Source organism: Podarcis filfolensis, assembly GCF_964270895.1.
Source record: "Podarcis filfolensis genome assembly, chromosome: 5".
Classification (NCBI taxonomy): Eukaryota; Metazoa; Chordata; class Lepidosauria; order Squamata; family Lacertidae; genus Podarcis; species Podarcis filfolensis.
Genome location: NC_139608.1, coordinates 38,075,354 through 38,102,055, shown reverse-complemented (window position 1 = coordinate 38,102,055; position 26,702 = coordinate 38,075,354). Strand labels below are relative to the sequence as shown.

The 26,702-nt window shown below is 45.5% G+C and overlaps 1 protein-coding gene across 1 annotated transcript in view; it reads right to left on the bottom strand.

Moving 5' to 3' along the window:
- Positions 1-26,244, bottom strand: part of ETV5 (ETS variant transcription factor 5) — a 41,193-nt gene extending 14,949 nt beyond the window's left edge. The window contains exons 1-9 of the mRNA XM_083616309.1: positions 26,116-26,244; positions 23,919-24,062; positions 23,687-23,774; positions 23,501-23,548; positions 23,212-23,262; positions 9,726-9,855; positions 8,344-8,634; positions 3,436-3,692; positions 633-701 (exon numbers count right to left, since the gene is read on the bottom strand). Coding sequence (XP_083472435.1) covers positions 633-701; positions 3,436-3,692; positions 8,344-8,634; positions 9,726-9,855; positions 23,212-23,262; positions 23,501-23,548; positions 23,687-23,774; positions 23,919-23,963 — 979 coding nt within the window. The 5' untranslated portion in view covers positions 23,964-24,062; positions 26,116-26,244. The remainder of the gene's footprint in view (positions 1-632; positions 702-3,435; positions 3,693-8,343; positions 8,635-9,725; positions 9,856-23,211; positions 23,263-23,500; positions 23,549-23,686; positions 23,775-23,918; positions 24,063-26,115) is intronic.
- Positions 26,245-26,702: the final 458 nt, after the last annotated feature.

The following is a 26,702-nucleotide window of genomic DNA, read 5'->3' as shown; positions in this document are numbered from 1 at the left end:
GGACCAGTTGCCAACTCTTAGCCTAACCTACCTCACAGGGTTGTTGTGAGGCTAAAAGGGAGAGGGGATCATGTAGACACCACCTTGAGTCCTTTGAGGACAGCAAGATGTAAACATGATAAACAAAAATGAACAAGTGGTCTTAGGCAAGCCACCCTCTTGCAGCCTTGCCTCCCCCATCATATAGCCCTAGGCTGCTGTAAGGATAACAGAAATAAAGACCTCTCAACACCCTTAAGCTCTGTAAAAATGCTTGAAGTGTCTTGCTATTATTAAATTTCCTGGCACCAATTCCCTTAATGTCATCTCTTATGTTACAGCAAAAGGGCCTCTAAGCAGAGGCATGTAAGCCAGCACTTCTGGTTTCATGGGAGAAGGTGTTTCCCTTTCACTTCCTGCTGGGATAATCACATCTACATTCCTTTCCATTTTACCTCATATGTGCATAGACATACATAAGCGTATACATGTAACTCAGCCTTGGTCAACCTGGTGCTGTCCAGATGTTTCGGACTACAACTCCCATCAGATCCAGCCAGCATGCCGGCTGCACCTGATGGGACTTGTAGTCCAAAATTTATGGACGGAACAAAGTTTGTGAAGGTTGTTGTACATCCTGACTCCCCACTTACCATCATGGCTGTTGGGGAAGTAGCCTCCTCCTCCTCCTCTTACATATGCTGATTGACAGTTAGGCACTTCTGCAATAAAGATGGAATTGGGGTTAACACCACCCTGAACCAAACACATTTCACTTCTTCTCCAGGTTAAACAGTGGACAGACCAACGAAGAAAATCCCCAGTGCACCAATGTCTAGGTTTGCAAGATTCCACTTGACAGTTTCTCGGAAATCCAGCATTTATTTTTACGATTCTCCAGTAATGCTTCTCTGAATGTTTTGCAGAGTGCATCCTCCATCCAGATTGGAAAGAATGTATTTCTGCACCATTACTTTTGAAGGCTGCAATCCCAAGCTGAGAGCAAGCCCTACTGACAACCATGAGACTTGTTTCCAAGTAAAAATATATAGTGTTGCACTGCAAGGCTTTCCAAATGTACCTTGGAGTGGGCCCAGGTGGGATTTAAAATCAGACGGAAACCATGCACAAATTATTATGCATCCAATTTCTACACGTCTGCAAACCCCACAAACAGAAGGAGGTTCTGTGAAAATTCTCCGTGGCTGGATTCTGATAACAGTCTGTGCCACAGAGGCTGCTGCAAAACTCACCAAGTGGAGACCCTGGTTATCTGTAGAATCCAGCCATGTGGTGATGCACGTTTTGCCTGGCCCCAACAATCGACTGTAGATGCATAGCAAGATCCGCATTTCTGTGTGCCAAGATCCTATAGGCTAAAGTGATTCATGGATGGGAAACCTGGAGCCCTCCAGACATTGCTGGAGTGCAACTCCCATAATACCTGATGGTTGGGACATGCTGGCTGGGGCCAATGGAAGCTGGGAGTCCAATGACATCTGGAGAGCGACAGGTTCCCCAATACAGTTGTACATGGTTTTAAGGTTGGCACACAGACTACATAGGTAAACATAGGTAATTTGTGACACAAAGGTAATACATAGGTAATTTGTGACACAAATGGTGGTCCGGAAACAATCTCTGAAGTGGAAGACTGGGCAATGTGGTTATCCAAAAACAAGTATATAATTTTTGAAGGTCTGATCTTTCAACTTAACCCACATCAGCAAGTCAAAGTAGTGATGGAAGAGAAACCTGAGCATACGGTCCAGTCCCATCTACACTCCCTGCTAGTGGCTCTCCAGAATCTGAGGTAGAGGCCATTCCCCATCACTTGCAACTGACTCTTTTAACTGAAGATGGCAGGGATTGAACCCATGACCTTTGCACACACAGCAGGTGCTTTGCCGCTCAGCTACAGCCCCTTCCATGAATTTCCCCTCATCTGAGAGGCCGGACTTCAGATGCAAACTATTTCTACTCTTCTGCCATCTACCTTTTTTTTTAACCTACTGGGATTTGGCATCAAGAGACAAGATGAATCAACACCTAAATAGGAGATGACCTGAATTTGTGGGCAATAATACGATCCCTTGAAAAATCAGGTACATCATATTGTTCCTGGAAGCTGTAATGCAATCCCCTTTGCTGCTGCAGCTGTCTCTCCCGAGAAGGCAAAGCCTTTCCAAGAGCATGTGAGAAAATAACTTAATGAACCTGCAGGAGAGGTTGGACACACTGAAAAAGTCAAGCTTAATATTTTGCATTCCCTCCGATAGCACGTGAGAAGCAGGGAAAGAGGGGGGGGGGAAGCCTTTAACTTTAGATCTTTCCCCATCTGTTCCACCCTGCCTCCAAGAGGTCACAGTATTTTTAGGCCTAAGGCGATTTGCAGATATGTAGTGGGCCCTGCACCAACAGCAGCTGCACAATCTAAAGTGATCAGGCACCCCCTCCTCCTTTCCCCCCTGCATGTCCCAAGGTGAGTGCTCAGCTGCAGGTTCATAGCTGTTCCATGGAGCCGGTTGCTTAACGCTAGAGCTGCCAGAGAGAAGATGGGAAGACAAAGAGCTGCTGCAGAGAAAGGTGAAAAGCTGCCTTCTCTTCCCTGCTCCACTTCCCGCACCAGTAATGCCTTTCAGATTATGGAAGCTTAGTTTCTCTGCTACATCTGTTGAATGTCTGATTTTAACATTTGTTCCCCCCCCCCAAAGCCAGAAAGAGATAATCTAACATTCTAAATAGGTTAAACGCTGCCACAGTAGACAGCTGCTCCACCCTCTCCCTTTGCTAGAATGTGAAGAAAACAGTGGAGCTTTAAAGGAACAGTAAAAAAGGGGTGGGGTTTTAGAAAACTAACATGGGAGGAGCCTGGTGGAATGTCCAGAACAGCCTTTCTCAACCTGTGGGTCCCCAGATGTTGTTGAACTACAACTCCCATCACCCCTAGCTAGCAAGGCCAGAGCTCAGGGGTGATGGGAGTTGTAGTCCAACAACATCTGGGGACCCACAAGTTGAGAACCACGGGTCTAGAACAAATGCATACTGTAGGTGAGACATCTCTCATAACCATGCAAGGGCTCACTGGTGCCTGCATTGTTGCCAAGGAAGGATGTATTCTCCAAACTGTTGGGTGATCCAACAAGCACAACAGAATTTATTCCATACTCCAAGGACTGCCTGAAGATTGGACCACTGGCTGTGCCAGGATAAGGAACCTGTGGTTCTCCAGGTGTTGTGGGACTCCAGCTCCCATCAGCCCCAGCTAGCAAGGCCAATGGTCAGGGATGGTGGAAGACGGAAGTCCAACAACATCTGGAAAGCCACAGCGTCCCCCATTCCTGGGCTACAAAGCGACTACTGTTCACTGAGGCTACTTTATGTGCTTGATGAGATGCAGTGGGAACAAGCCAGCCTTTGCATGTGGCTAAGAGGGATTCAAGTGAATTGACTCACCTGAATCAATGCAGTAGTCCCGGGGCTCTTGCTTGATTCCCATTGGAGACTGGAACCCATGCCTTGGGGGCCCTGGAATGCCTGGGACCCCGTGATCATAGAGCGGGTCGTGGTATTCCTGCTTGAATCCCTGAGGAGGATGGGCAGCTGCTGGAACAATAGGCTCCGACATCTGCCTGTGGTAGACAGGGCGATTGTCCCCAGAAAGTCCTGGCTGAGGATATGGGTGGCAAGGTTCAGACATCTGTCTCTGAAACCTTGGTTGAAATATGAGGGAGAGGGAGAGAAAGAGGGAGAGAGTTATAATCACAGTTAACACACTCCAGACCCACTACAGCAGGACAGCCAATGTGGTACCTCCAGATGCTGTAGACCACAACTCCCATCCCATCAGCCCCAGCCAATATGGCCAATGGTGTTGGGAGCTATAACATCTAGAGAGCAGTGCCTTGGCAACCCCCATTCTACAACCTTCCTCCAGGCTTCACTCCCCTGAAAATGGAGCAGTTCTGATGCTGAACTTTCATTTCAGATGCAGAATCATTTCTTCAACAGCCCACCATACGTAGCTTACAGAAATCCATATTTAACACCAAGAGTCCTGTCCAATATAGCAACAACCATCTGTTATGAAGGGGTGGAACCCCAATTGGGGTGTCTGTGATAGTATGACCAAACTGGAGGCATAGTGCCCTGGCTGCATGCAAGGAGCCAACATCTGGATCATTTTGTGGGATAACAAGTGCTCTGAAAAGGAATTCTGCCGCAAAGGGAGCTGCAGGCTGACCAACGTGCTGCTGGAGAATAGCTGTTATGGCACTTGAGGATGTGCCCCCAGAGGAAGTGCTAGAGACAGAGGTATCTGCTCAGCTTTGCATGCAGATTGGCAGCACTTGCAAAACACTGCACCATGGGCTGTGTAGCTGCTACCAATCAGCAGCACCTGCAAACTCCCTTTGCCCAGTCATTTTACTTGCCCCACACCTGACATAATATATGACAGCCCTGGGGGACAACATCACGATGGAGCAGCCTTAGAACTGATCAAGCTAGACCATCAACTGGGCAAGACCATCTCCAGTGAGAGGAAGAAGCAGCTTGCCCTTTGCCAAAGAACAGGAACAGGACTATTTCACTATGGCTACGTTTTAGTAAAGCAAACAAGTGGTTATGTAATTTTGAATCCACTCAGCAATCTATGAATGCAAAGTGGCTGCTAATCTGTCTATAAGGCGAGGGATTAAAGCCTTTAACTCTCCATGCAGGAGAAAATGTGTGTGCTTTCTGAAATGCTTTGAGGCTATATGGAACACACAGAGGCTCAAGAAAACAGAGCCCTGGCAGGAGAGCAGCAACACTCATCCTCAGATCTAAGATCTTAACAGAACACCTATTGACAGAATGCCACTCTGGCCCGGGGGCTTTTCAGTGTCTTGAAAAGGGTTTGGAGATAAAAGGAAAAGAGTCATTTAGGAAGAAATTACTCTTAAGTGCATGTCCAGATGTTAGCTTAGCTTCCTGGAGTGGACCAGATTCTTGGTTGGATTCTTAAAAGGATGGGAAATGACTTGAAATAGGCAGGACCATTTTCCATGGATGCCTCCATTATTCACAGGAACCAGCTGTGGGGACTGTGTAGACCAGGGTTTCCCAAACTTGGATCTCTAGCTGTTTTTGGACTACAGTTCCCATCATCCCTAGCTATCAGGACCAGTGGTCAGGGATGATGGGAACTGGAGTCTAAAAACAGCTGGAGATGTTAAATACAGTGGTACCTTGGGTTAAGAACTTAATTCGTTCTGGAGGTCTGTTCTTAACCTGAAACTGTTCTTAACCTGAGGTACCACTTTAGCTAATGGGGCCTCCCGCTGCCGCCGCACGATTTCTGTTCTCATCCTGAAGCAAAGTTCTTAAACCGAGGTACTATTTCTGGGTTTGTGGAGTCTGTAACCTGAAGCCTCTGTAACCCGAGGTACCACTGTACGTATTCTGTAGTGGAGCTCCTTTGTGATGTTTTATTTTGAAATCTTTAAGATAATATTTTAGTTTCCTGTTCTGTTGCTTTGACTGTATACTCTATATTTGACTTTCTTCAGATTGTTTTATTGATTTAATATGCAGTAAACCACTGTGATTTTTCTTAAAAATATAAAGCGGTATAAAAAAATAATCTAAAAATAAATAAATAAATAAATAAAAATAGACACATCTCCCTATCAGTTATTTATGCTTGCGGGGGGCGGGGGGAGAGAACCTGGACATCTGGATGATGGGCACCTGAAATAGCTCTATATCTCCCAAATTAGATGTGTCTGGGTGAGCCCCTAAAAGGATTAAGCAAGCTGCAGAAGGGGAGAAGCCCCTTGAGTCCTCCTTCTGAAGTCTGAGAGGCTGGCAAGCAAGGCCCGCCCTCTCCCTTCCCTCCGCTCTGCTGAGGCATCTTCACACTTTGAAAGGCGATTGCTATCAATCAATTCCTTTCCCAAGCACCCAGAGGCGCACAGGCTCCATTTGGCTTTGTAACATGATCCTCTGCAGCTGACAGGCCCAGATTACTCAACTTCCGATCCACCTCCTTCTAACCTTCCAGAATGTAACTCTAGAGCTGTGCTGGTATGGCCTCTGCAGGAAGAGGGACTTCCAGATGGGACTGTGCAGAGTGTCCCTAGCATAGCTTTAAGGTCATTGGGAGCTCAGGGCCTGGGGGTCTAAAAAGCAATTTTAGATGCTGGTGATAGAGAGAAGCTGCTTTTTAAAAAAGAAAGAAAAAGAAAGAAATGAGGTGGAGATAGGGTCACAGAGACAGATGAGCACAGATCTCTCTCTGGAGGTAAGCTCATCTTTTGAAGCTTTAATGTTGATTTATGTTCCTATGGTTTCATCTCTTGTGTAGATTAGCAGAGCATTTCTCACGGCATTCTGCACAAAACAGATTTGAGTAGCTTTGCATACCGACCTTCAAGTCCTCCCCACCCCCCACCTGCTCCAGCTTTAAGAGCTCATTGCACATTGGTCCCCTACCCAATATTTTCTATCTTTTTTATGGGGAAGACGTGCACAGATGAGCTACATACACATGGGCTGATTGCATTTCTAAGAATTGCCTCCTTGCCAAATGCTGGTTGTTTCATGGCCCATTTGCAAAGGTTTGCATCCATGCAAATAATTCACGGCACTTTTAAAAGCTCGCCCTGTGCAAATCTGGAACATCTACAGTGGCCAAAAAGGCAGAGTAGTAGAACAGCAAAACAAAGAACCCAAACAGAAGCTATCCTCAGCTCTAGTTGTGAAATCCCATTACTTGGGGTGCCTGTGGTCTTAGGATCCTAGCCTTCTGCTCAACACTTGGGGAACTGGGATGTGTCTCAAGAGAGATGTAAGCAGTTGGAATAAAATTTGGGCAAGTGTCAAAGGAGTTTGCAGTAATTACACAAGGTCACCAATCCCAATTGTGAGAGAAAAAGGATTCTAGTAAAGATGGGAAGGCTGAAGTATCAGGCAAGCCACAGAATGAAAACAGGAGACATAGACTGCACAATATCAAGTGCACAAATTTCTGTTAAATCTAATGGGAGTCATTCACCACAGGGAGCTGGCAATTGGAAAACAGTGATAGCTCTAAAGATCAATGGAAATGCAAATATCAATGCAGGCTCAGAATGAGGGAGATTTATCTTTTTGGCAGATATACTAAATCAGTTAAACCACAGCACAGAGAGCAATCGTAAAATACAGGACAGGGAAGCACCTTTTGTGTTTAGTGAAGAAAGGGCTCAACCACAAGTCCTAGTTCAGATGACATGCTAAGCCAAACTTTGGCTTTGTGCAGTGTGGCAGAGCAGCAAAATGGCCTCTCCCGGAGCCCACACTGTCTTGCTAAACCAAGGTTTGGCTTAGCGTGTTGTGTGAACCAGGGCACTGTTTTGTCTTGTGGATCAATGAATCACCAGGAAAGGAAAAGGAGATTAGAGAACTTTATGGAAAAACAAAACCAACCAAGCACATGAGGGTTTCATTGATGGCAAATGCCACTGTGAATACAAGCAGGATAAATAAGCCCCTGAGAAACTATTATAAGATAAGAATTGAATCTATTTCAGTTTTATCTATTTATCTATTTAAATTGTATTTCCATTTCCATTTTATCAGAGCACAGGACATAAATCTTTAATAATAAATGAAATAGTGTGTTCCAGTTTGAAAGACAGGCCTGACTGTTGATGAATTCGTATTCTGTAAAGCTGAAACAATGGTCTCTTGTAGGAGTAGGTTACTCCTGAAAGGGAAGAAGCCAAGCCATTTTCTCCCAAGGCAAATGAGAAGAAGAGTGGAAAAGGCTGCATCAGAAGAGGAGGAAGGCAATTGAAAGGGACCCAAGTACCCAATATTAAAATGGTAAGATTCAAAGTGCCGGCAGTTATTAAATTTAGCAAGGGCAACTTTTGGAGTGTCCTGGTTTTTACTTTTTGAAATATGGCAACCCTAATTTAGCATCCATCCAGCATACAATGTGCCTGGGATGGCAGGACCAGAAAGTGGGATGCTGCCTGCCAGAAAGCCACATTCCTTAGATACCAGGGAAGTAAATTCAGCTATGAGTCATAGTTCTGAAGTCGTGAACTTCTGCCTCAATTCCAAATTGAACATCTTCCCCTGACTTCAAATAATCAAACATGGCATTCCTCAGCGACTTCAGGATATAGCTGCATGCCTTCTTGCAATAAGAACAAGACTTTGTCCCTCAGAATCGCCCGACAGCACTCAAGAATGACACACAGCACCTCAGTGTGCCAATCTGTGTGCACTAGCAATGCTGCCAAGTTTATATTTTAGCTCCATTAAAAAAAAATGCCCTTGAATGCAGATTTTTAAAAAACAGAAAGAACCAATGTACTTTTCTCTCTTTACCTGTGTTCTGTTGGATACTGGTTTTCAGGCATCATCTTTGGCATCTGAATAGGTTGCTGAGGCGGCCGGGGAACAGCGAAGGTTTGCTGCCTTGGTTCCTGAAGGGCATGAGGGACAGGTGGAGGGGGCGCTGCCTGCAGAGGGCCTGTGCTGGGGGCATGGGCAGGAGTTTGGACAGGTGTTGCTGGCAGAGGCGGGGGTGGAAGGGAGGTGCTCTGGAGCGCAGGTGAGGCTGGGGTGGCAGGCGGAGTTAATGGCTTGAATGCAGCAGGGGGCTTCCTGTCGTAGGCACTGTGTGAACAGAAGACAGAGAGGGCCATAATAAATATGGGCAGCAGCCATTTCCACAGCTTCTGCTGGCTGCACTTGACAGCTCTGGCTTGTTTGCATTTCATGGTTGTCAGGAAGTAACAGTTGAGGTTGTTCACAGCCTCAAGGGAATCTTTGTACTTCAGGCAAGCGACAAAACAGGCTGAGTCATAGGGCTCATTTCAAAAACACTTCGCTCACAATTTTCTCGGAGATAACTGTAGCTTCCAATTGTTGTTGGTTTTTCTTATAAAAAAAAAATCACCATTATTTCAGGAACAAACTCATTGCATTGAAAAACATGGGGGGGGGGAGAGCTTTCTATTCCCCCATTTGTGATAACCAACAAGAATTTGATGCGATCTGAATGGCACATAAGCCTGTCACTCATCAACACACAATCATGCCCACAGGCTGCTTCAAATGTGGCTTTCCCGCCTACATGAGTGTAAGATGGAGTATATACCTATTGTACACTTGTGTGCAAAAGCCATGCATGTCTGCTTCAGAGAGATTGCATGTATGGATAAGACACAAGCAATCTACTATGTGTCCCTCCCCACTGCTATTTGAAGATTTTTGATACACGAGAAAGGGCCTGGTGTAACTCAGCCCCAATAGCAGTAAATGTTAAGACTGTCATTTGCTTTATAGTTAAAGAAGCTACCTGAATATCTTAAGTTTAGAAGATCACAGGTACCATGCACACCAGCACATATCATGCTCTTTGGATGTGTGACCTACTGCCAAGGGATGTGGTTAACCACAAGAAGGATTTGAAGAGTGGAGTCTAAACTTTCTGCCCATTAGTCAAATCATCTGACTACTGAGTAATAACTAGCACTACAACATGGGCATGTATTTGGTTTCCTAGAAATGGAATGCAAATCTAAGTTGGTTTCTGTTTTCCTGATGGTCCCAACTTTGCCTACCAAGCTCAGCTCCCAACTAAGTGGTTCTTAATGTTTTTATCAGCATAACTGAGGCAAATTGTAACTGAACCCAGTTCAGGTTCCATGCTTCCCCAAGCCATCCAAAAACATCTTAAGCTGTGCACCATTCATCCAACCTACCAATAGTTGTAGAGGCACTTTTCTCCATAATTAGCACAGAGCACCTGTTCGTGGCTACAGGTAGACAGCTCAGAAGAAGGGCTGTGGAGTTCCCTCTTGATCTTAGCTGGGGGCGGTCCATGAAGTACCACTGAATAAAAATTAAAAGTGGAAGAAAAACAAATCAATCAATCATGTAATTTAGCACTTAACCATATTCCCATGGATTGGAATAACCAAAAACATGCAACCAGACATTGCTCACTGCCCCAGAGCTAAAGTTGTGCATACTAGTGTCACAGCACTACACAGTGATGAGCATGCATGCACAGCTCTCTCCTTGCCTTAAGGAGAGTTACTTGTCTTTGGAGAGGTGCACATTTAGACTTCCATAGCAATGTGTCAGAACTACGGAGGCTGTGCGAATGGCAGAAATCCCCATTGCTAGACTTGGATACAGCAGGCATTGCATCACAGCAGCAAAAGATTAACTGCTGGCAGCAGCAAGAGCATTTTAGGGTGGGGAAAAGGAGGGTATGAATGAGAACGTGGGGGTGGTAATTGTCACAGAACACTTGTTTCTGCATGGCTTTTACAACTTCTCATTCCCAAGGACCAAACCTCCACTTTCTGGCATATTCCAAGATAGCATGAACAGAACATGAGGAGAACTCAGGATACCAGATTGTATATGCAGAGGAACTGAGAACATGGTGGTACATGTTTGGTACCATAAGCATGGGCAGATTTCTACATCTTGAATAGGATTCTATTAGAACCATGGTGTTTAACCATCCTTCCTTTCCAGCAGTAATCATGCATGTTGCAGGGAATTCTGGGGCATATTCTAGGCCTAGGGCATGTCCTCAGGTGCCTCTGAAACAAACTCAGCCCTTGGCTGCAAGCTGTGTATTGCAGGGAAATATGGTTAATGGTACACAAGCTGCATTTTATGGAACTCCACTAAACCTCTATGGAATACAGCTTGAGAAAAACATTGTGGTTGAAATACAGAGCTGTAAGGCAGAAATGATTCCACACCAATGAGTTCCACTACTTGCATATCACACCAACTGTTCTTGTCTCACACATAAGGATTTCTAGGATCACTCTGAGTGCAACACAACTCCTCTGTGTCTTCCACCTCATTTTATGCCAACACAACAAAAATAAATGCTATCGAAAAATGTCAAGGGATGTGGCTAATTTGGGCAAGTACCTGTCCTGAGCTTCCATGGAGAGAAATAAGGGAACTAGGCTTGTAATTGGATCGTTCAATCTTGCTCTCCTAGCATTCCAATGTCCCTTTGAGAGGGATGCATCCTTCACATCGCTATACTGCCTAAACAAGACTTGGCAACAGAAGTCCACTTCCGAGGATGCAAGGGCTGCAGCTATGCCAATGCCGGGTGATAAATTACAAAGCAGGGAACGACCTTGTTAGAAAAAACACCTCGCCTCAACAAGGGTCACAGCAACTCTCAGCTTAACTGGTTCTAAAAATACACAGTGCTGAATCCAACAAATGTCTGCATTTGGTCATTGGCTAAGTTGGTCTTTTCATCAGATCCCTCATTTTAAGAGGTACATTCTCATCTCTGAAGCACGCAGAACATCATGTTGACAGCATTATTTGCATTCCATGTTACTACACAAGGCAGTACCAAACTTGTGCAAAAGCTGCACGAATGTAGTTTCTTCACAGGAAGCTTTTAACCAACAGGCACGAAGCACACACCCTAATCTCAGCTAGAATGGGTCTTTCCTAGGTTTAAGATAGAATTGTGTAGAATGTCCCAGATTCCTGTTTCAGCAAGATTATGTGCCATCAGAATCACTTCTGTCATCATCTGTTCATCTGGGCAACTGCGGCAGCATGCTCCTCCTCATATAGGAATGTACTGCCAAACTGGCAAGATCTTTAAAGCTTGTAGCAAAACGTATCTCAACAGCAGGGGGGAAAGCCCTTGGAAGCTTTTGGCCTGACTGCCTGAGCCCCAAATAACAGAAGGAAGTGTTATATCCTAGAGTTCTAAGATTTGGCCATTGCCTCTAATATTGTTGCAAAAGGTGCCATGATATTTAGGGATGGGGTAGGGGAAGGAACCACCCCACCCCTCATCATCTATTCTATATAGAAATACCAAAATTACCCTGGTGGACCAGCTACCATTCTACTCCTGTTAACATAAGAAGTGTCATTAGTCGCCAGTAGTGTCTGTTTAAGAGCTTCTATTATAATTTCCATTATTCCATCTAGTTTCCCCGGTGCCTTTCAATCACTATGCTACACTTGAGATCTGCAGGTTAGAGCCTCATTCCTTAATGTCACCCAATACAATTTCTACTGTTACACCATATTGCACCACCACGTTTTCCAGGCACTGGCTTCCCTAGTATTAGTTCTGGTGGAAGCTGTCGGTCTAATTGGCTGCCATCCTTTTACTCCACAGATAATTGTCCTACTAGAGGAACTTGCCTTTTACAGCATACTCCTCCCCACCCCTGCAGAGGGATAACAGCAGGGGCTTACTCACTGCAATGCTGCAGAAAACACAAAGCCCAGAATGGCAGGTTATTTGTTCCAGCATCTGGATGAATGTATTCTGAAGGAGACCAAACCTGGTTTTCCATCACAAGAAAATATCTCACTCCAGATGAAGCATAAGGGACATTGGAAGCTGCCTTATATGGAATCAGGCCATTTGTCCATCTAGCAGACTGGTCGTGGCACTGCAGGGTTTCAGACCAGGGTTTTGTCCCAGCTCTACCTGAAGATGCTAGGTCTTGGAAGCTTGGGCTCTTCCACTGAGCTGTGGCCCTTCTCCCATGCTTTGTGGGGGCATCAAGAAAAACATAGACCAGTTTGGAGCACACTGGATAGTTGCTGGGAGATTGCACGTTGCCCTGGCTAGACCAGTCAATAATCCTCCAAAGGGAAATGGAAGTCAAACCCTATTCTCCTTCTGCAATCACCAAAGAGGATGCATTCCAACTTGCACACATTCTGCCACTTTGCATTTTGGAAGCAGATTTCAGATTAGAGTTAGAAAGAGCAAGGGGTCTCCAGAAGGTATATAAACTGGGGAGGGAGGGGAACAGTTCAAAGGACCCAGGCCCTCTAAAATGCCAAAATGCTGAACTCAAAATGAAGGGAAGGCTGGCAGTGGCCCTCAAGCCACAGCAGAGAGTTCTTCTACTATATATAATTTTTAAACCAACTAATATATGCTTAGCCTAATTAATTTCTAAAAGAAGACGTTCTAGGAGAAGGCAAGTGCGTCAGAGTTCTGTACCTAAATAGTGACAGAACAGAACAGCTTGGCTTAGTCGGAAGTGGAGTATTATCTCCACAAAGGCTAAGCACACAGCCATTGCCCGTGAGAGAGGATAGCCTGGGTCTGACAGCTTCCAGCCATCACCGCCAATTAGCAGTTCCCTGCATTCTATGTGCTGTCAAAGCCTCCCAGAGATGGGCAGAGACATCCACTCCTTTGGGGCAGTTGGGACACATCTGGGAGGGAACATTTAGTGCTAAGCCCTGGACCTGTTCAAATCCTTCTTTCTACGGGAGGGCAAAAGAGAAGAGCCAAGAGTGCCTTGGATTGAGCTGCCTTTTTTTTTTAGGGATAAGGTTTTGCTTGTTTGAAAAGGCTACAGCAAAAAGGCTACACAAAAAAGTCAAGAGTACAACTCATTTCATTAAACTCTGGTGTTTTTGTTTTTAGTTAAAAAAAAACCAGCAGCTGCATTTCTCATACATTTTCATTCTGGCATTTCAAGTGTTAATGTGTCCCCGTCCCCCCACTCCCTATAATTTGCTCTCTGTCCTCTCCCACCCCCCACTTCCTAATAGGCATGGCCTTGCTGAGCAGCAAACAGCAGGAAACTCACTTTGGAGGTGTTCCAGCTGTCAGTCACAAGCATGTTTCTTTCCAACAGTCTCTGTGTTGTTTGAGCGGTTGTTTTTCTGCCAGCAGCACAATGGGGCTTAGTTATTCATTGAAGAAGAAGGTTGAGGGAGGGGGAGAGAATCTGCAAGCAGGCACCACCCTCCATTCACAACCAATTTGGAATACTCCATCCATTCACAAAAAAAACCCCTCTCTCTCCCCACAGCTGAGCGCTACCAATCAGGGGAAGGGAAATGACACTTAAGATCATAACAGAGACCAGCTGTCCTGCACAGAGAAGCTTGTGCTGCGGGCAACGTTTATGTAAGGAATTCAAACACTGCAGAAACAGCCTGCATAGCTAGGAGGGAGTCAGCCTCTGCAAAGAGTTCATTGCAAATGATTGTGCAACCCCACTTGTGGTGAGGTCCGGAAATGCCCTTTGGCCGGGGTGGGGGTGGGGAGTAAAAATAATTTGTAAAATCAACTTTTTCCCTTCAAAACAACGGCTGCCTGCCAGTGGACAGAATATTTCCTCTTGATGCTAACAGTGCCCTCACTCTCAGCTCCATCTATTAGCAGCTACTGTAGCCCCTGCATTAATGGGGAGGATTAAGAGAGGGGCTAATTATCCCCAGTGTAGGAAAAATAGCATTTCTTGAGGACTACAGCATTGTGAAAATGGTGCAAATTGCTCAAAAACTGCTCACAAAAGGAAAAAAGGCAGCAAATAGGGGTCCCGGAGGAGGAAAGACAAAAAATGTTGCTAGTATAATGCCAAATAAAAAGAAACACCTACAATTTAGGGGAAAAAGCACTTTCTTACTGAGTTCAAGAAGGGGCAGCTCTTGAAGGATATTTGGAAGCTGTAACATGTTGCTTAAGACATGTAACATCCTATGCAAGTAACATGGGCTCTCACATTAGCTTCTGGAGACAGCCCCCGTTTTTGGTTTCAACCTGGCCCCTCTCTCTCCAGGAGTCCTCCCACCATTTATGGCAGAGGTGGGGAACCTATGGCCCTCCAGATGTCATTGGACTCCAACTCCCAACATTGCCAGCCATTGACCATGCTGTCTGGAGCTGATGGAAGATGGAGTCCATCATTCATCTGGACAGCCAGATGATACTACACCAAACGCCCTGCTCCTAGGAAGGTGGGCAGTGCTGAACCTCAAAACATGGCTTGGTTTCTTTAAGTCTGATACCACCTTTCCCAGGACAGAGGATAACAAAGTACAATAGCACATCCCTCTGCCAACTCCCTCACTGCACAGGCTCACAGATATTTGCCCATATGAACTCTTTTAGGAGACCAGCCAAGACTTGCCTGTACAGGCTGGTTTTTGATGTCCCACCCACACAATATTTCAGCTTGAAAAATCACTTTCATCCCACCCCATCGGATGTCTCCTGCATGGAAACTCTGGATGCAAACAAGGGAGATGGGGGTAGGGTTGGAAGGAGTCCTCACAAACTGAAGAGGCCTCTGTAGTATGAAGGGAAATCCTGCTTATCTAAAAGAAGTCCCTCCTCACAACAATATCTGGATGACCACAAGCTCCCTTTCCCCGCTTCCATCCATGAAAGCAAAAGCACTGTTGCAATTTAAAAGGGCTGCTGGATAAAATCAGACACAGGTTCAAGTGCAGACGTTGCCTACTGGAACTGCCAAGTTTTCAATGGGATGCTGCCCCCCCTCCAATCCACAGCAAGGTGCCCACTGGGTCACTTATCCAAGTGTGCATTCCATCAAACAAAGTAAGGCAGGCAGCATCCGCACTGAAGATGCACATTTGAGACAGGTCTGGAAATCCTGATCAAGCAAGTGACAGACATGCATTATGCTGCTTCTGAGCAGCCAAAGGGGAAAAGGTAACAAAACACCACCTCCACCTAAAAACCTCCAAAGCGAATCAAACTTTTAATGCAGTGGTACCTTGGATTTCAAACGGAATGCATCTATTCGACTTCCAAAACGCTCGGAAACCAAGGAGCGGTTTCCGAGGCAAAGATCGCAAACCAGAACACCTATTCCGGAACCTATTGCTGTGAGTTCCAAGTTGCTCATGAAATAAGCTGTTTGAAAACCAAGGTACTATCTCTCTCCCCCCCCCCCGCACACCCCTCCTAACCACTAAATATTAATCCATTACTGTACAGTGGTACCTTGGGTTAAGAACTTAATTCATTCTGAAGATCCCGTTCTTAACCTGAGGTACCACTTTAGATAATGGGGCCTCCTGCTGCCACCACTGTGTGATTTCTGTTCTCATCCTGAAGCAAAGTTCTTAACCTGAGGTACTATTTCTGGGTTAGCGGAGTCTGTAACCTGAAGCGTCTATAGCCTGAGGTACCACTGTACTAGCAACGGCAGCCTCTGAAGCCTTACCAGGCAACAAGAGAAGCAGCCCATCCCTAAAGTGCCTTCCTTGGGTGCTGACACCTATGCCAGCACTCAGAGGAAGAGCTCAGTGCCTCAAAGGCAGATATTTATGTGTGTGTGTGTTGTGCGTCTGCCTCAGAGAAAGCACACATTCTCATTTCCCTGTTCTAATACATTAACTATAATTAGAACCTAGAAAGAAAGAAGCAAGCAGCACAACTATAGGTTATGTCTCAACACGCCAAGGTAGAGAGGAAGTCAGGAATGCAGCGCTGCTTGGGGTGGGAGGCGCCAAGGGCTTTTGCCTTGTTTATCTGTGCACTGGCAGTGAAGCAGGACAATAGATGCTGAACCAGCACCAAGAAATCAGCCAGGAACTTGCATGCAAAGAGCTTTGTGCCAGCGGAGCTCTCTACCCCATTCACAGATGCCATAGCAGAGACACCACAATACTGCTTTCACCAGGAGTTATCATGGTACAGTTTGCCAGTTTAAAGAGGTAAGCTTTCAGAGGGTGAAAGATGTTTAGAAGACAGGTGTCCCATTTGATCCTGAATGTCCAAATTTCAAAATTAGTCACTCTCTCTCCTACTGCCTTAGCTCTAACTTTGCAAATAGAATGACCTGGAATACACCATCAGCAGAGTCATGTGGTGCTGCTAGACTGCACCGCTTTAGAGATTCTTTGCGGGATCACGTGTTGGAATGCATGTCTCCCCCTGACATCTCCCTGCATATAGAAATCTAGCACATCAAGGAGAATGTTTGGCCTGATACTCCTCTCCTTGGATTTGCTTTCTTTCTAGTTGCTGGGAATCCTTTTGAGGGGCGGGTGATGAGAATGAAATTCCCCATCCACACTCTCAAGCAGAACAGTGCAGCAAAAGCTGCACCATGTGATTTTCCTGATGGAGGCCTGTGCTGAAATATGCATTTTCACCATGAGTCTGATGACTCGCACACTTTTCAGAGGAGGAAACACACATCCATAAGCTGGAAAAACAGAACTAGAGTCAAAAAATGAGCCTGTGGCCCGAAGGAGGCAAATTATCTAATCTGTTTGGGCAGTAGCCAACTAACGTGTCCCGTCAGCGCATAGGATTTCCGCTTGCGCAATGGAACTTCCCCCCTCCTCCCCCTGCGCATACCCTGCGCCATTCCCAAATCTGTTCTGGAGGGCTTGGGAAACCTCTAGAACAGATTTTGGGGGTGTACAGGGGGGTGAAAGCTATGTTGCACAAATGGAAACCCTTGCGCTGACAGGATGTGTTCGTTGGATACTTCCCTACGGAAAGAAACTTCTCAGAAGTCACAGTGTTGTTTGTAGCGCCTGCATGGGTTATATCAGGGTATGCGGCCGCAAACTCTTTGCCAATACTGCATTGTGCTCAAATCCTCACACTGCAGTTAGAAAGCTGGTGATATCTATTCAAGACTCTATGCAGGGATGTATCTTTGCTTGCATGATACCAACCACCTGCCCATGACCTTATGTGCAGCCATCATTACCTGGTTTCCACACTGAAGCGGCTTGCTCCCAACTCCTAAGCAACTTGTACACACAAACAGGTTGCTTGGTAACAGTGTGGCTTTGTGGGTATGGAAAGCCAATTGATCTGGATCAGTGTACACCTGCTCAAGGAATGACGTACACTCAGATCAACACCAGCCTGGCATTTGAGCCTTAATCTCCTTGCCTCTTGTCTTTGCAGAACTGACGAGGTCAGAGATCAAGGGGCAAGGGACAAAGTCTCTATGCTTCAAGGCTTTTCATGCAATTTTGAACTTATCTCTGAACTCTGCTCTTCTTTCCCCTTTTTCTGACCCATAAAAGGTGTCTACAAATAGATGTGATGCAAACCAGAAAACAATTGCCCAATTTCTTCAAATTCTCTCTCTCTCTCTCTCTCTCTCTCTCACACACACACACACACACACACACACACACACACACAGTAATGCACCTGTATGCTTTCACCAAGGAAAAAGTGAAGTGCAGGAAGCATAATTCTGAGTTTTCAACATTCTCTACCCATTCTTGGCACTAGTGTATTATCAAAATAGTCTTTCATGTGAATTGACCCCAACTGAAGTGGTTAAAAATACTTCATGATGAAAGAGATGGGAGTTGATCAGCAGAAATCTAGGCACTTTCTTTAGCTATGTTGTCACAACTCAGAGATCATTGTTGAGAGACCAACAATATTTTCAAGAGAACTGAAAGTTGCTTAAGAAGGGAACTGCTTCCTATGAAGTATACACTTTGAGTAGCATTATACAGATTTTTACTCAGAGTAGTCCCATTAAAATTAATGGCCATGGCAAACATACATTCAGTAATTTCAATGAGCCGACTCTGAACGAAAGTTAAATGTTATTCCCCATACAAAAGGATACAAAAACTTGCCCCTTGATCTCTGACCTCATCCGTTCTGCAAAGACAAGAGGCAAGGCGATTAAGGCTCAAATGCCAAGCTGGTGTTGCCCTAAGTGTATGTCATTCCTTAAGCAGGTGTACACTGATCCAGATCAGTTTACCAAAAATAATCTGTATTTGTTTTTTGTTGCATCTCACTCTCGTCTTAGGTTTCACTGTGTTGATTTTGTGTAAGCCACCTTGTAAATAAAGTCATTAACTGGAGCAACAGCTTGAATTCTGATTTAAGAGTAGAACCATTGAAAACAATGGGAGTTAAGAAGATGCAAAGAGCACCACTGGATCAGGCCAAAGCCCCATCTAGTCCAGTATCCTGTTCTCAGAGTGGCTAACCAGAAGACGCCTATGGGAAGCCCTGCAAGCAGGACACAGGACAGCCAGTGTTAGAATCTGAGATATGAAAGCTAGGAGCTAAAGGGCATCTTACACCTAGGTTAAGGGCACAACAACGGAATGTCTAGGCGTGCTTTTTTATAACAAGAATACAAAGCTGAAAATGAATGAATTGCTAAAACATTATGTTCATTCTTCACATGGTCTAGTCCTTCCCCTGCCCACCCACCCTAATATTCTTAAGAGGGTCTCTTCTCCAGTCTTCAGAGAGTAGTTAGAAGTGGGGAGGCAGAAAAAGGTCCTCCTTTCCTTCCACTCTGCAGTTTTAATCTGAAATCTTCAGCGCAGTACTGCACCCAGAGCTCAGAAACTGCGCTGATGAAATTCCCTTTCGCAAAATGCACAGAAAACGATGGGAGCTTTGAGCACAGCAGCCCTCTCCGCCACTTGTGATTCCCAGCAACTGGTATTCAGAGACATATTGCCTCTTTGACACTGGAGGTAGTATGAAGCCATCATGGCCAGTACCCATTCATAGAAGATAAGGTTAAGTTATTATGGCGCTGAAGGAGACTCTTGAGAGTCCCATGGACTGCAGGAAGATCAAACCTATGCATTCTGAAGGAAATCAACCCTGAGTGCTCACTGGAAGGACAGATCCTTTGGCCACCTCATGAGAAGAGAAGACTCCCTGGAAAAGACCCTGATGTTGGGAAAGATGGAGGGCACAAGGAGAAGGGGACGACAGAGGACGTGTTGGTTGGACAGTGTTCTTGAAGCTACCAACATGAGTTTGACCAAACTATGGGAGGCAGTGGAAGACAGGAGTGCCTGGCGTGCCCTGGTCCATGGGGTCACAAAGAGTCGGACATGACTAAACAACAACAAAGGGCTAAGTTAGTGATGGCTAACTTAAGACCCACAATGGAGCTTAAATATAGCAGGCAAGTCCAAATGCAGCACAATAAATCATAAAGTAAAGCAAGTTCGAGTGTATACATTAGGAACCGCAATCCCTCTTCAAGACTGTTATCAACTCTCTGAAATACCATTGTCTCCCTCGGCCCCTTTATCTTTATCCACAAACCCATCCTTAGCCACAGGAAGTAGTTGCCTGTTTAATAATTCAAGTCATTATCAGGAACGTACAGGAAGAAGGTTGTAACTGTTCACCCTTTTAATCTTCACAGGGTTATCGAAGGCTACTTCAAGAGAAAATACACCCTTACTGCTCCAAAGGAAGAAAAAAAGTTGACAAAATGGCAGGCTATAGCTGGGGTGGGGAAGAGTTGCAGCTTGGCTGGGTTCCCATGTTGAGGCTACACAAGTGTTCCTGCACCTTTTTTTGGTTGAGGATCATTTATTCTAATCAATATTTTATGTATTAACTCTACGTTTAACCTCACCTCCATCATATTATCCCTGGGCAAGTTACAATTCATGTATATATCTCACTTTTCCTTTAAAAAAACCATTGACGTTTTCTTCATTTCTTTGTTCTTTTCATTGTACATTTCACTTTTTCAATCAGTTGTCCAAAGTAGCCCACATTTTAAAATGTAAAAAATATGAGCAATAAGAAACCCCTGAAATAGCAAATAGCAATAAGATGCTTGTTGGGCACAGAAAGGGAGAGCTCAGCCTCCCAAGCATTTTTAAATTGTCACAGTATAGGATGTGTGGATAAGGGAAGAGAGTGGTCCACTGGCGATGTCAGAGGTGACACACACAAACACGGAGAGAGCTAACCTTTATGTAATTTGCTAGCCAAGGGAATTCATCTCTCTCACCAAAACAGAACCGTTACCATAGAGGAAAGCCATCTGGAGCCTGCTCAACAAACGCTAACAATTGTCTGAAAAACACAGTGGGCGAGATCCAAGGTAGTGTGAGCAGGCATCCTCTTGTGCTGTGGGGCTTCTCCTTACTCTCCTCCCCCTTGCAACCCCCAATCCTTCAGAGTAGATTTTGGGAGCACATGGGTGGGGGGGGGCCAAAGAGAAACCAAAAGTCTCATTACGCAAGTGTGCAGACAGCATTGGATGTCACCCAACATCTGGAAGAGACCCTCATTAAAGCGGAAGAAATAGTAGAAAAATAAAAATAGGACAGTAAGACCAACAAGTAATAGGAAACAGGCACCTTAACCTAAAGCTTGTCACAGTGCCATTCTTAGAGAACTAGAGTCAGAACAGAGGTAGAGATGTGTGCAGACATATTGTGCTTTTTATAGACCTTGCAAAAGAATTAGCTTTTCTAAGTGCCACCTACAAGGGTACTCAAGTAAACACATTCATGTAATTACATAATAGGAAGCAGAAGAAGAAATGAAAACCCACCACCACCATCCAAATTAAAATACATAGGACTGGTCCTAATTCTAAGACCACACATTCCAAGCAAACATTTTGAGGCAAAACAGCACCAACTGTCTCCTGAACAGCCCCAATTCTAAACTCATTTACTTGGCACCAAGTCGCACCAATTTTAAACGGAACTCAAGTTAAGGGTGTTTAGGATTAGCATGTTACTCATGCAGCAGTTGATTTCTGTGCCAGAAACCACAGTAATAATGCAAACCATGAATCATCATACATCCATCTATGACATATTAAGTAAGAGCTCCAGAAACCCTCTCAAGTGCAAAAGATGCCCTGTTCATTTCTCTTTATTCATCTATTCAATCAGCTATTCTGGTGCTATACAGCAAACTCCATTACTGAGCCTCTCAAAGGCCACAGAGTTTCACTTTGCAGATTCTGGGCCCCATATTATCTTTCCACCTTTAAAAAAAGTACATATTGGAGATCCCCTCGCTCTTTGGGAACTTTAGCAGGTTTTAGCGATATGTCTTCTCACCTTCGCTCAGAATTTAGCCCTTCTGCTATACACAGGGCACAATCCTCTCTCCAACCCCTGGCAATCGGTTTCACTAGCCTGAGTGGCTTGGAAGACTTCTACAGGTCAGAAGGGAAGCCTGTCTCCCCTGCAGACACATGGTTCCAGTAAGATTTAAATTTGGCATTACTAGATCCATTCCAGGCAGGAAGCAACTCATTGATATATAAACAGCTTCCGTTGAGAATCCCCTCCTGCCATCGACCTGCTCACCACAAACACAGAATACATAGAGGATGCTCAGGCCAGAAGGAAAAGGCTTCTTAACCCAAACAGAACTCCTAATGCCTCTCACAAAAGGTTTGCTGCGGAGGCCCAGAACTCTGGAGAAGACATTTTGTTTTCCCCACAATCCTTCAGGCTCCTGAACCGTAAAAGCTTGCTGAGAGAGAGAGAGAGCGCGCCTCTGCCAACAACATCTCCTCCCACACAGCCCGGCTGCAGTTTATACTGCTCCGAACAGGAGAACTGGAAGGGTTGGGTTAGAATGTCAACACAGAGAGAAAATTTCTTACTCCAGGCTGCCTTTCATCTCAGGGAGGAGGAAAGAAAACACACACACACACACACACACACACACACACACACACACACACACACCAACCAGTCTGAGGAAGCTTTCATGGCAAGCTTCCCACTTACTTCAAAGTAATCAAAGGGCAATAATTAACATGCACTTACTGTAGCACAAGATACACCACTGCATGCTGTGACAGAGTTTGAATCAAGAATCCGTTCCACTGCAGGCTATGTTTTCTTCCCTTCAAATTCTGTGGCAATCGGAACAGCTACACACACACACATACACACACCCTGAGTGGATGCGGAGTGACATTTCCACTTTACACTTTTAAGAACATCATCTTGCTTTTATTTAACCTCTAACGCCCCCAAATCACAGTCAAAAAATATGCAGAAAGCATGCGTGCCTAAATAGCTTGCTGCCTGCAGAGGCCCAGGTGCTGAGCTCTCAGATGCTGCAGGTAAGGGAGAGTTTTGGGGGTGGTGCAGTGCGAGAGGGACGGCTTTCCTAGCCGCCTTCTCAGAGCTGCTGGCTTGCCAATGACGAATGCTCCCTAAAGCTGCTCAAGTTTCACCAGCAAAGCTTTGTCCTTCACAGCTTCGCTATAGCTGCGGCTATAATAGCCAGAAAAGTCATTGAGGGAATTGGAAGGCACAGGGCTGGTGAGAGACAGAGTGCTCTTGTGCTTGCTGTCAAATGGATTTTAATATCTCTTACATTATGAAGTATTCATGGGGGCTTGAAAGGGTTCTGCAGAGATCAAGGTTAATAGGCAGCCCCAGAGATGCTCAAATAAATATCCTACATCTGCCAATTAAAGCAGTGCCGTTAACAGAACAGTCACTGTCCACACCTCCTGTCTGCTCCCTTCTCGTCAAGATCCACAGATTCAACAAAAAACTTGCAAAAATACACTTTGGAGCTACATTTAATTAACAGAAGCAAAAACCAAGGGAGCAACTAAAACCTGTCACACATCTTGCAATGACACTACAGATTTCACAGCAGGCAGACAAATGAACAAGAGAATGACTTACAGTTATCGGACTGGAAATCTGGGACAAACTGTTCATCATCAGGAACTTGGGCTAAAAGAAAGGGAAAAAACAAGGTTTTTTCACCAATTAATTAATAAATTAAACCCTACATTTCCTTATCTAAAGACAAAGGAGCTCACAAGCCAAAATAAATATTAATGTCATACATTACAAAATAGCAAAAAAGAAAAAAAAGATCCATAGAAATGACAAGCACGACCAATTATCATAGCCAATAGGTTATCAAAGCGCAATGGGACACAGAATTGTGATATCAAGAAGGATTTACCTTCAGCTAACCAAGCCTCCTGCAACTGGCTGAGATCCTGAAACAATTCTGAAAGAAAATAAGAACAAAAAATGGAGTATTTTTTTCTGCTTACATGCTTTTTACACATGCTGCTTAAAATGGTGATGTTTCAAAGATGCTTTTTTCAAACATCAACAACAACAAAAGGAGGCAATTCTTCGCTACCTTCAGAATCATGAGCCAAGTCAGTGTCCTGAAACTTCCTTTTTCTGTCATTTACTGGCCTGCCTCGACATTCATCTGTGCAAGGTTTCTGGTAGAAGCAAAGAAATGTAACTATGAAGGGCAATCGTTCAAAAACACAAAAGAGCAGAAGCAACATGAACTTTGTACAAAGGAGCAGGGGGCATCACATGATAAGAAAACAAAACCACATTAAAAAAAAATGAAGTCCTACCCCAGGGACCATGAAAGGGACCTGCTGATCATAAAAACCATCCATTGTGCTTGCAAATTCTTTAATATTCCCTCGAACGTTTTTAGCATTGAGTAATTCCAGGATGAGAAGAGTTTTCAGAATCTAGTTCTGGCAGATTTCAGGCTGGAAGGGAGAAGAGAAAGACAGAGGAATCAGACAATGTTCTGCCTTTAAGGCACCTGAAGAGACCATCTCTAACAGCACACGAGCATGTTCTGCAAGCTTTGAGGATTATCTTTTGTGCTTAGTTAACACACATTAAACATGGGGGAGGGAGGAAGACAAATTATAGTATTACCCCCCTCTAGCTAGTTGCTATGATATCCATTCATTAAGTTGCTGCTCTTTTTAAATCAACACACCAAAGCCCCAACCTTTAATCCATGATGTCACAGAGTTACTATGGAAACAGTCGTGACATCACTAAATGCAAATTACAACCGCTTAAGAACAAACATAGGGAACGGCATGGATTATAAGGCAGAGATCACATGGCTTGGAGTACATTTTCTCCCTACATGGTCGAAAGATAAAATATAAATAGCAACAAGTGCACAGGAAAGTCGACTGGAGTTAGTGAAACAGCTTGGCTTTCTGGAGATGATAATTATCTCATGCAACTCCTCTAGGTTACAAAGAGAGCCAATGCTCTTTTAACTTATGCCTAACCAATGCAAACCGAAAAGATCCATTGATTTCAATGCTACCAGAAACTGTGCTTAGTACTGTAGCCATTCAAGCATTGTTTGAAGTAGCTTATTTTTTTGCTGATCTAAACCTTTGATCGCCAAGGAAATCTCGGATGATTTACTCGAAAGCTTAAAAACACACTGCAAGAAATATCCATGTTAGGCTGGCATAAGACCCAGCGCGAAATGGAAAACTGCTCGGTCCCTTGTTCTGCTGATGCAACTTTTGCTGCTATTGAACAGCCAGTATATCTTCAAGAAATCTGCTAAGCAAAGGGCAGTTTTCAGTCACCCCTTAAGTAAATTCACCGTGAAGTTTAAACACAAGAGAGGTTTATGGCCTGTTTAAAAGAAGCAGTATTTTAAAAGCAGTATTTTCTACGAACTCCTCTCAAAAATACAGAATCTGTGGTCTTAAAAAAAAAAAACTTGAGTAAGTGCGTTTCATAACATGGGGTTGGCGGCGGGGGGAGAGAGAGACGAAAGAAAGGTGGTGGTAGCGAGATCGGTTATGAACTTCTTTATCTAGCCTAGCTGGCCAACTGTTGCAAACTGCTCCTAAATATCACCGCGGACACAAATATCTTCCATTCCGAACTTGCCCCGTCGATTCAGAGCAAATTTTTTTTTGGCAAAAACGGCGATTGGAAGCAACATCTTTAAAAACATTATGTCGCGCGTACTAAATCCGCTTTTCTATCTGGCCGCTGCGATTCGCCTGCCCTCTCCCCCCCCCCGTACCCCTAGGAAAAGCCTTTAACGAAGCCAAACAATACAATTAGCATCCCCTCCCCCGTGTGCAAATCTGGCTTAAGTTTTATGAATGGCAGGGCAAGCAACAAGAGCAGGTAGAGTGTAACGAGATCCCCGGCGTAGGGCCCCATTCACAAAAACAAGGCACGCACTTCCCAGCTCGCTCCATTCACGAAACGCCTTCAGAGGCGCCCCCACCCCTACAGCCCTGTGCAGAACGCCGCGAGGAGACGCAGCCCCCGCCCCCGCACTCAAGGCTTCATTCACACAAAACCAGCTCCATTCATAAAATCGCCCACATTCACAAAAAAACACATCACCGCCACCAGCAACCACCTCCCGACCCAGCCAGTGCCTGCTGCAGCCTGTGGCGGCGCGGCTGTGCAGCCTTCCTTTGGAAAGGCTACGCCGTAGCTTCTCCTCCCGGCACTCTGTTGCAGCCCCCAGAGCTGCCCCCTCCCTGAGATCCAGCACCTGAGATCCAGCCCCACTGCTTACCCCAGGCTCCAGCAGACCGAATCACTGCCTCCATCTCAGCCACGGCACCCCAAGCTTATCCAAACACAACCCCCCCCCCCGCATTACTTTGCACCCCCGAACACCTGCGCCCCCGCCAGCCTCCTTCTCAGGCCGCCCAGCCGATCCCACAACTCCCAGCACCCCACCGCTCAGGACCCCCGGCCCCGATCCCGACCCCAGTCCCCGGAGGCTGCGTCGCCTTCGCCCCTCCTCACCTGGCCATAGAACTAGCGCGCTGCCGCTGTGCAGTCACTACAAGCCCTGGTTCTTCCTCGGGCTGCTGCCGGAGCCCCTGAGCGGCCTCCAGAGCCCGCCCCGCCCCGTCCCCATTGGCCCACGGCCCCGCCAAAGGTTGTCAGTCTCAGCTTGTTTACCCTACCACGCACCCAATGGCGCTCGGATGTTGCAACGCCTCCCGGTCCTGAATGGCTGTGGCGGCCCAGCCAGTGCGTTCTAAGCCCGCCTCCTCGCAACGATGAAGTGCCTAATGTTTTTTTCCTCCAGGGAAATATAGCCAATCAAGGCGGCCTTGATTTACATACTTTTTTCGAGGAGCGTTTTCATTCATAAAAAAAGGAAAAGAAAGAATGGTCGCGTTCCGAGGGCGAGGCAGAGGCGCAGGGAGGGATTTAAAGGGAACGCGCAGCTCGGCGGCAGAGAGTCTGTTTTTGCCAGCTCCGTTACGAAGTGAACGCTCCTTGGCTGCCCACAGTCCCGTGCCGCCGCCGCCTTCTTTTTCGCCTCGTGGCCGCACGCAGGACCATCTCACGACAACCGGCCAGCTCGGCGGCGGCCGGAGTAA